General features: G+C 43.1%; 1 protein-coding gene across 3 annotated transcripts in view; it reads right to left on the minus strand.

Moving 5' to 3' along the window:
* Positions 1–9,322, minus strand: part of DOCK7 (dedicator of cytokinesis 7) — a 214,816-nt gene extending 205,494 nt beyond the window's left edge. For 2 of the 3 annotated variants that reach the window (XM_060023043.2, XM_060023034.2), the window contains exon 1: positions 8,013–9,320. In XM_060023043.2, the coding sequence (XP_059879026.1) occupies positions 8,013–8,050 (38 nt within the window). In that variant the 5' untranslated portion in view covers positions 8,051–9,320. Of the gene's footprint in view, positions 1–8,012 lie in introns of all 3 variants that reach the window. The other variant, XM_060023049.2, reaches the window with a different exon arrangement.
* Between the last annotated feature and the right edge of the window lie 1,786 nt (positions 9,323–11,108).

Genomic DNA, 11,108 nt, shown 5'->3' on the forward strand with positions numbered 1-11,108 from the left:
CACATCTATTATAGACATGGCAGGACAGATCAATGGGGAAAGGAGAATCCATTCTGAAAAAATTAAAATTTCACACCATACACATATCAAGTCCAGGTGGAATATAAACCTAAACACAAAGGAGGTAATTACAAAGTTTATTATAAATCAGATGAATATCTTAATGACCTCAGAGAATAAAATATTTCTTAAACAAGACCCCCAAAATACTAAACGTTAAAAAAAAAACCTGATATACTGCATTAAAACGTAGTTTTCAAAAGATTCCATTTTGGACTTCCCTGGCTGTCCAGTGGTTAAGACCCCACACTTCCACTGCAGGAGGCCCAGGTTCAATCCCTGGTCAGGGAACTAAGATCCCACACGCCGCAACGTGCAGCCCAAAAAAAAAAGTAAAAGACTCTATAAAAAGAATTAAAAAACAAACCACAGTGTAGGAAAAGATATTTGCGAAACATATAATCAATAAATGATTAATCTACGGAATACATATAAAGTACTCACACAAATCAATAAGAAAAAGACAATCCAAAGGGAAAAAACAAGGAAGGAAAATGGCAAAGTATTTAATTAGGTAATTTACAAAAAAGTAAATTCAAATGGTCAATAAACATACAAAACAGGGCTCAATCTCATTAGTTATCAAGCAAATATGTAGTAAAACTTTTACAGTAAGATAGGATCATGCATCCACCAGATTGGCAAAATGAAAAAGCTGGCAATACCAAGTGATGGTAACTATGTAAGGCAAAATTGTGGGAGTGTAAATTTCCACAACTATCTTAGAAAACAGTTTGGCATAGCCTAATAAACTTGATGATAAATAAAACTGCTAGGACAAGCAATAAAAACCTAGCAATTCGGGCTTCCCTGGTGGCGCAGTGGTTGAGAGTCCGCCTGCCGATTTAGGGGACACGGGTTCGTGCCCCGGTCCGGGAGGATCCCACGTGCCGCGGAGCGGCTGGGCCCGTGAGCCATGGCCGCTGAGCCTGCGCGTCCGGAGCCTGTGCTCCGCAACGGGAGAGGCCACAGCAGTAAGAGACCCACGTACCGCAAAAAAAAAAAAAAACCTAGCAATTCCACACCTGAGCATACCATAGAAAAACTCATGAACATATGTACCAGAATATATGTATAGGAATGCTCATAGCAACACTGTTTCTAATAGTCAAAAACTGGAAACAACCCAAATGTCCATCTACTGTAGAATGGAAAATTGTGGTATATTTATACAATGAAATAATATAAAGCAATGAAAATGAATGAACTTCAACTGCTTGTAACATCATGGCTGAATCTGACATATAATTTTGAGCAAAAGTAGTAAGATAGAAAAGCATACAAACATACAGTATGATTCTATTTAAATGAATTCAAAAATAAAAAATTATATTGCTTAGGGATGCATTCATAGGTAGTAAAAATAAAGAAAAGCAAGGAAATGGTTATCCCAAATGTCAGGACAGCAGCTTGGAGTACTCTAAAGCAAAGGGTAAGATTTAAAAAAGGAAAGGCAGGATATATAAAAAAAAAAACAAAACCAACAGAACAGTTATAGAGATGGAAATGAGCAGAGCATTTGTGGGGGTAAAGTGAAAACACCAGACTGACTAGTCCAAAATGTAAGCTAGAGAATAAGCAACAAGAGAAGGACCAGATTATAGATGACTTTAAAATGCAAGCAGGAGTTTGGATTTAACCCCATAAGAAGCCACTACATTTATATTTTTGAACATAAGAATGCCATGATAAAAGCTGTGTTTTAGGGAGACTTCATTTGTAACACGTTTGAATTGGAGGAGGGAGGGACTAGATCAGCCATGACCTTGTTGTGAGGCAATGAAAGATGCTCCATGGTGGCAGGGTGGCGTTCATTCCTACACTTCTTATGCGTCCAGTTTACACAAGTTTCTGTGCTAAGCACTGTAGATAAAAAGACCTAGACCAGCCCTCAAAGAGCTCTGAAAAGCAGTATAAAATAGGAGGAAAGGGGAAAGGAGGGCAAGCATGAGAAAGTTCAGAAAGAAAAAGAAAAAAAAAAAACTGTACCTCATGAAATCAGTGATGAACAAAAGAAAAAAGTCAGATGTTCCTAATTCTCAAGAGTTCTATAATCCAAGTACACATAAGGTAGCATGGTAAGCACTACCATATGGCCCCAGGATTGATGAGAAAGAGAACAGGCAGGAAGTACTGGTGACTATACCACATACATGTGAGAAAACTGACTATAAAAGAAAAAGAAATGATTGGTTGGCAGCCAGAAATGCCAGAAGACTCGATGGTTCTTTGTTTTATGATGAGAAAGGCAGGATAAGTCTTATGGCTTAAGGGAAACATCCATAAAAAAGAATAGATTGAAGATGCTAGAAAGGAAAGGGAATATTGTGAGATCAAGGTTGGGAGGAGGTGGCAAGGTATGGGATTCAAAGTACAATAACACAGGTAAGTTTTAGGTACAAGATACCCTTCAGGCTCAAGAGAAAGATGGTTGAACAATATATTGGGACAGTCATATGCTGAGGTTAAAATGAAGGACTCATGTGGTATGGTCCCAAACTTTTCGGTAAAAGATGGGGTAGGGAAACAAAGATGATAAATAAGAGACATTATTTGGAATAAACCTCATTTCAAATGATAAGACATTAATTAATAAAAGATCAACTCTGGGGACTTCCCTGGTGGCACAGTGGATGAGACTCTGCACTCCCAATGCAGGGGGCCTGGGTTCCATCCCTGGTCAGGGAACTAGATCCCCCATGCATGCCACAACTAAGAGTTTGCATGCCACAAATGAGGAGCCCAAATGCCGCAACCAAGGAGCCCACCTGCTGCAACTGAAGAGTCCGCCTGCCGCAACTAAGAGCTGGCACAACTAAATAAATAATTTTTTTTTTTTTTTTTAAAGATCAACTCTGGACTATTCTAGTCTCCCTCTAACACTACTCTGCAGCTCGGGAGCAAGAAATAGGTTAGATATTCAGCATTAACAGTTAGTGAAATGAGTACAACAGAAGGTCAGGGAAGTGGTATATGTGTCCAAAGTGATGAAACAGGCAGCACTGAAATAGTTGATACTATGTGGAAAGGACTTACTTTTATCAGGAGTGAGATTATGAATTGAACAAAGTAGATTAAAAGATTGAGCCTATTCAGCCAGAGTTATGAACAGATTCAAGACTAAAAACAATTGAGGTTATAAATAAGCCTATACCCAGGAAATCCTACTCATGTAGGATTTTCCTCAGAAATAAAGATCTGATGAAAGCCTTTCATTAAATTCTGCTTCTTAGGCAGCAAAATGATACGAAATTAACAAAGATTAAGAAAACAAGGATAACTTTTGGTATACTAATAGCAGCACTGTTAGAAAATCTAGAACTACCACAGAAGAAAATATTTTGCAGAAAGAAAATACAGTCGAATAATAATAATTTAAGATCTGAAATCAGAGGACTAGGGTTTGAACCTCAATTAAGGCAAATAATCTCATTCTCAGTAGGCCTCAGTTCTGCATCTGTATTATGGGAATAATAAATAACAGTAAATAACCATAATTCAAAAAGACACATGCACTCCAGTGTTCACTGCAGCACTATTTACAATAGCCAGGACATGGAAGCAACCTAAGTGTCCATCAACAGAGGAATGGATAAAGAAGATATGGTACATATATACAATGGAATATTACTCAGCCACAATAAGGAACGAAATTGGGTCATTTGCAGAGACGTGGATGGACCTAGAGACTGTCATACAGGGTGAAGTAAGTCAGAAAGAGAAAAACAAATATCGTATATTAACGCATATATGTAGAACCTAGAAAAATGGTACAGATGAACCGGTCTGCAAGGCAGAAATAGAGACACAGATGTAGAGAACAAATGTATGGACACCAAGGGGGGAAAGTGGGGGTGGTGAGGTGGGATGAATTGGGAGATTGGGATTGACATATATACACTAATATGTATAAAATAGATAACTAATAAGAACCTGCTGTATAGCACGGGGAACTCCACTTCACTGTACAATAGAAACTAACACAACATTTTAAAACAACTATACCCCAATAAAAATAAACAAATAAATAAATAACAGTAAATAATATAGGAATAATAGCAGCAGCTAACATTTTTTGAATGCTTATTATGTTTCAGGCACAGTTCTAAGTGTCTTACATGTATTATCTCATTTAATCCTCAAATTAATCCTACAGAGGTTTTTAGCTCCACTTTACTGATGAGCAAACAAAGACAAAGAGGTTAGATCAACTGCCCAGGATTACACAGCTATTATTTAGTATAGGGAGAATTTCAACCTGGGTGATGTGATCTAGAGTCTACCTTCTTTACTATGTTCTTCTGCCCTCTGGGTTATGAAGATGAGAATGTGGTAAAAAGTGTTTTAAGTATACACAAATGTTCTTCATTACAGCTGAATATCAAGTGATAGGACAAAATAATCCAAACAAAATCCTAGGTCATTTATCTACAATCAACATTCCATAAATTGTACCTATTATACACTAGGGAGTGATTACAAAGGTTAACAAGGCATATGCCTTGTCCTCAAAAAGTAGGGAGAACAGGGACTTCCCTGGTGGCTCAGTAGTTAAGAATCTGCCTGCCAATGCAGGGAACATGAGTTCGATCCCTGGTCCAGGAAGATCCCACATGCCACGGAGCAACTAAGCCCATGTGCCACAACTACTAAGCCTGTGCTCTAGAGCCCGTGAGCCACAACTACTGAGCCTGCATGCCACAACTACTGAAGCCCGTGCGCCTAGAGCCTGTGCTCTACACCAAGAGAAGCCACCACAATGAAAAGCCTGTGCACCGCAACAAAGAATAGCCCCTGCTCACCGCAACTAGAGAAAGTCCACACAGAGCAACAAAGGTCCAACGCAGCCATACATACATACATAAATGTAGGGAGAACAGACAAGAGGCAATACTTGACATGAAGTCTGCTTTTCTATGATGAGCCAAGGTTAGTAGCACAATCAGTGTTGCACAATAAAGAGCTTTGAAAAATCACCAAATCACAGCCTCAAAAAATAACAGCACTAAATGCAAAGGGCTAGGAAAAAACTGAGCCAGAAAAGAGATCAGTGTAATTCTTTTCAAAGTAAAGGTTTCTGAAAAATCATAAAGCTTTAAAAAAGAAAAATAAGTTTTCCAGTAGCAACAGGCTTTTCACAGAGCAACAAAGTTCATATAGGTATATCATAAAAAGGATTATTACTTCCAAATAATAGTCCTAGGCCATATTATAAATCCTGTAATAATAAAAAAAATAGTGATACTTACTGTGTACTATTACCTAAAAAGCACTGTCATAAGCATTTTATACGTATGGATTTATTTAATCCTTACAACAATCCTATAAGGTGAGCCCTACTATTAACCCCATTTTATAGATAGGGAAAATGAGGCAAAAGTGAGAGGAAGTAACTCATCCAAGTTTACACAATGGGGGGCAGTGCTAGGATGTCAAACCAGGCAGTCTGTCTCCAGAGTTGTGCTATACTTCCCCCAGTAGGAAACTAAGAAGCAGAACAATAATTTATTCAGAGGTATTATTCAGCCATATTTGGTAACTTGGAGGAAAGTACCTTTCATTCACAATAAGCAGATAATAATTCATCATCTATAGCAGTTCTGTCCTTGGTCTTCCCTCCAGATTAAGCCTGTGCATTCCTCCTCAACTATCTCATCTGCTCCTCTGGCTTTAATTACAATCTACTTGCTGATGACTCCCAAATCTATATCTCCAACCCAATCTCTCTTCTGCACCTTACACCTGTACCAACAGCTTCATAGACACTTCTCTTGGAATGCTCCATGAGCACCTCAAAATCAACATGTCCAAAACTGAATCATCATCTCCATCCCACCTCATTTCCCACCCTCACACCCATTCTTCCTCCTGTCCTCCCTTACTCAACAACTGCCTCCATCCTGGTTGCCCAAGTCAGAAACTTGGATGTCCTCCCAGACTCTTCAGTCTTCCTCACTTTCCTTATCCAAGCAATCATCAATCACTGCCATGCCTACCTCCTAAGTATCTCTCCAATCAATGCATGTCTCTTCATTTCCATTGCCTTACTTTTATAACTTTAAACGGCTATACTAACTTGAATTTTTTTGTTGTTTTGCAAAACTGGTTATCTTTTTTTCTTGTGTTTTGTCATGCCCTATCTGAGAACAAATTCCATGAACGGAGAACAGACATTGTATGTATTTCACACCTAACTCCCTTATGTGCACTTTCTTGATCAGCACAATGTTCTCAGAGATAAGCTTTTGGTTCTATTTAAGAGAAATTAATACTAAGCATGCGTGTCAAGTAATGCATCTACTTTTAAATGGCACTGCCTTCAGAAACAAAACCAAGTTATTTTACAAAAAAATTTTTAAAAAGAACAAAAGTAATAATTTCCTATTAAGTCTATCACAGCTCCCTAGGTTATACTAATTACTGTTAAGTGTTCCATGATAGCTAGTAAAGGCCATACACTGTACTTAAACCCTTTACACAAATTATTCCGTTTAATGTTCGCAACAACTCTATGAGCTGGGTACCGGTTTTTTTACCCACTTTCCAAACAAGTAAAGACCTTAAACAATTTGGCCAAGGTGCCAACTTAGAAAATAACAGTCAGGATTTAAGCCCGTGGTCACAGTCTGAGCTTATGCTCTTAAGCACTTGCTATTTTGTCTCTTAAGGAGAAAATAAAATATGTGTTTTAAAGCTCGAAAGAAAAAAAGAAAAGCACAAAGCTTAAATGAAACAGATGTTAGTTTTAAATGAAAAAGTGCCAAAAGAGAGTAACACTATGGAAGTTCAAGCAGTTAAGAAACGACCTGTTTGGTAGGTCCAAAAATCTTTAATAAACATCAGCGAACTAAAAAGATCCAGAGTCACAGAAATACAATTGTCGAAAAAGTAATACATTCGAATGTTTCTTCTCTTGGGACTTCAGATGAACAGAAATATGGTCTTATTAAACAAAACATGTCTAGTGTCCTACCCACTGATATATTCCACAATGAAAGTCTACAAATGTTAGAATCCTCCACCGTAATTCAATTTTTAGTTTTAGGGGGGAGAAAGGTGGCAACCTCCCCACCACAAGTGGATGAAAAGCTCAGAAACCTCAACCGTGATCGCTTGCTCACTGCTAGACTTCTAAAAACACGAGTCAAAGGGCCGGTGTATAAAGAACACTGCCTATCATCCATCTTCCTCTGGAGCTATGAGAAACACAGGCGCAGTTTACATTCACACGCTACTAGGATCAAGCTCCAGCCTACAATTCGTCAGATCGGGCAGCTGGACACCGAAGGTGCAGACCACAAGCTCTCAACTTTTCATTTAGGCCGTACGTTTTCGATTCTGGGTGCACGAGCCCACTCTGAATCGGACCTCTGGGTGCAAAGAGGATTCCTGTCAGATCTCTGGGAAGGGTGAGAGGCTTGAAGGAGGGGGGGCCTCGCACCGGCCGGGAGCCCGCCGCGCGCCGAATCTTTTGTTGGGGTGGAGACGAGGGCGGACCCCCGCACCCTCCTGAGGGGCAACGGGGGTGGGCGGGGAGAAAGAAAGGGCCCCGGCCAGCCCGGGGGTGGGGACACAAAGAATTTGGGAAGCGCCGAGCGGCCGACAGAAGAGCTTCCCCCGCCAGCCCTTCAATAAGCCGCCGCGAACTCCAGGCCCGGGGGCCCGAGGAGCCGGCGGAGGCAGGGGCGCGGGCGTGCGGGGCTCTCAGCGACCCTGGCCGAGGCGCGGGCTAAGGGCCGGGTTCGGAGGGCGGCGCCAGGCCTGGGCAGCCACCGCGGCCGCCGAGAGCCCCCTCCGCCCCTCCGCCCCTCTGCCTCTCCGCCCAGCCGCCGACCAGGCCGCGGGATCCCGGCGTCCGCGTCGCCACACCCACCCGCCTCCTAGGCCCGGGCCGGGAGGATTCTCCGACTCTTCCCCCGGCTGCGGCGGCGCGCCCCACGCCCCAGATTTACCTGCTGATCTTCTGGGCAAAGGCTCGGCGCTCGGCCATGGCTGCTAAGGCGGCTGCGGCGGTCTGGGCGCGGACGGGCGGGCGCGTGCCTCTTCACTCGCGCTCCCTCCCTCGCCGCCTCCGCCAGTCCCCGCTCCGGACCCGTGAGGCTGGGGCTGGCGGCCGGAGCCGGGAACGAGCCCGGCCGTAATGCTCCTGAGAGGCGCGCAGCAAGAAACCGCTCCTCCCCTCAGCGCGTCAATCCCATCGGGAAACCTGGCTTCGGAACGCAGCTGCGGCCCGCGGAAGCGAAGAGGAAAACTGGGGCGTGGAGGGACCGAGCCGCAGGCTCTGGTCTCCCGGCTGCCGCGGGGCCCGCATGACCGAGAGGACGCAAAGAGAAGCCAGAGAGGGGCCAGCGACCTGGCGAAGCAAGAGAATAAGATAACCGAGCGCGTGGGGGGGAGCCAGGCTCTCCCGAAAAGGAACGGAAGGAAATGGAAGACGGGCTTTGCCAAGGCGGCTGTGCTGTGCCGCCCGGGAGGGCTGGGTCCACGTTCCTGCAGCACCCATCTCCGTGCAGTTGAAAGCACTTTCTGTTCTGCTGCGACCTTGTTAACGGGGTCTGACTGGAGAAGGAATGTTTTTTCTTACAGAAAAAGAGCCAGAAAAGAGCTTTCTCCTGCAGAGGTAACGATAATAATAGTTGACTTGTGGTGCTAAGCCAGGCACTGGATTAAAGTTTTACATGCATGCATGATTTTACTTAATCTTCACAACAGCTCTTGGAAGTAAATTATTATCCTCGTTTTAGAGGAAAGGAATTTGGTTCAGAGAAACTAAGCGACTGGCCCCGGGTCCCACAGATGGTAACCTCTTCAACCGAAGTTCAGACCCTGAGCCCAGGCCTTTTCTTTGAAGACACGTGTTTCCCCGTTAGTAACACTCTTCCTGAGACTATTACATATCCCTTTTGAATCTCATTTTTCATATATATATGTTGAACCAGATGAGCGCTAATGTACTTTACCATTTTGATATTCTGTTAAGTAATCTGTATATTTACCAATCAAGCTGATCTTGCCCATCAAATCCTATAAAACAGGGACTAGCAGAAATCATGTTTCATTTTTCTGTTGTAATCCCATAGTGTCTAATGTGTTTGGCTCCTAATGCATATTTGCTGATTACTGATGTTACGGTGAAACTAAGAAAAATACCGTGGTTTCCTTAGTACCTTTCTCTTAAGTGTTGCAAGAATTTAATATGTGTATTTATTTATTTATTTATTTATTATGGTCTTGCTGTGTCCCTGTGAAGTATGTTGGATACTTCTTTTCCTCTCTTTTACAGTTGGAAAGTCAGAAGCATGGAGCTGTTAGTTCATTTGCCCAGAGTCACACATTGAGTCAGAGGTGAAAGCCTCAATTAGTCAGATCCATAACTTCCTGTCAGATCCACAGTGCTCTAACCACTGTGGAAGACTTCATTTATTTTGTTTAACAATGCTCACTCCAATAAAGGTGGTCTATTCAAAGAGGTACATATGTAGCTTCTCCCCAAGTGTAGTACAAAGTGCTGTTCTCAGGAAGTTTGAGTCCATTGGGAAACATGAAACAGCTACTCAAAGAACTACAAGTCAAGGCTAACACTGTATGCTGGCCTTTAAGACCCTCCATGATAGGAACCCGATCATATGCTGCCACCTCCTTACTATGTGACCTTGAGCAAGTTACTTAACCTCAACTCTAAAACAGGGTAATAATTGTACCTACTTGAAAGAGTATTATGAGGATTCATTGTTATTATTATACCTGCTGTTAACAGGGATAATAACAGCTACCCTGCTGTTATTATTATCACTGTTATTATCATTATTCATCCTACCCTTAAGCTTGTCCTGGGTGCTTGATTGTCGCTGAATCGTTTGTCTGCTCTCATGCTCCCAGCCAGATGTTATATGCCTTTATCTCTGCTCTCCAAACATCTTTTCACTACTCTCTCAGAGAAATGACCACATTTTGCTTTGAATGGTTCTTTGTGTACATGACTCACTAGTTGCCAAAGTGTCTGAAAGGACATTGCATGCACTGTGCAGTTTGGTGGGAACATTTAGAGCAGGAAGAGGACAAGCTGTAAGCAGGCTAGACAGAGGCTGGGGAATACTTCAAGCAAGAATGGTGGTCCCCACCTCTGGGGAACAGCTGACGTCACAGACAAGTCCAATGTGGGCAGGTATCCATGTCCCACAGGAGTCCAGTCTCAGGGATATGTGTGGAGCTCAACAGAGGGACTGAGAGGGGAATTGTTTTGGCTGACCAGCGTCCATGCTTCCCACACTACCCCCTGTGTGTGTGTGTGTGTGTGTGTGTGCACACCCGCACATACAGCCCCCACCCCCGCCACACACACACACAAACACACAGGTCTCAATCCACCGGTCTCAATCACCACATTTTTATGGAGCAAATTCCCGCAGCCCAGTTTCAAGGATGAGCGTGTGACCTAGGCCTGGCCAAGCTGAGCAGCACATTCCCCTGTCTTCTGTGACTGGTTTAGGGGTAGGCACATGAGTCAAGCCAAGACTGTTGGCCCAAATGCCATGGACTAAAGTATTTTGAGATCCTGCCCTAATTTACATTTCCCCCAAAGCAGAGCTTGAGACACAACTTGGAAGCAGGCAGTTTATTAGGGAAGAGAGCCTAGAAGCTGGAGAGAGGGAGTAGAGAGAGTGGACTAGAGAGAAAGCCAGTAAAGGGGGCATTATTGAGTGTTAGCACAGTGGGCAGCAAAGCTTAATCCTGCCTGCCACCCTCCGGAGAACTGTTTAGTATGCACTTCAGAATTGGCCCTGTGAGGTTGAGTATTTAGCTACCCTTGGTTGAAGGCTGATCCTCGGGACATTAACTACTCCCACACTCCATGCTGCAAAAAGCTGAGCGATATGGTAGGTGCTTCAGGTAGGAAGCCATCCGTGTGCATAACTGTCCACCACAGCTGCAACTAAAATCAGAGATGAGCTGTGGGGAAGAAGTATGAAGCGCCAATAGTTTCTATTACCGACCCCCTGCAAGTGACACGGAGACTACAGTAACAATCCTCCTAAAACAGAATGTAT

The sequence above is a fragment of the Delphinus delphis genome, chromosome 1 (genome assembly GCF_949987515.2).
Source record: "Delphinus delphis chromosome 1, mDelDel1.2, whole genome shotgun sequence".
NCBI classification, from domain to species: domain Eukaryota; kingdom Metazoa; phylum Chordata; class Mammalia; order Artiodactyla; family Delphinidae; genus Delphinus; species Delphinus delphis.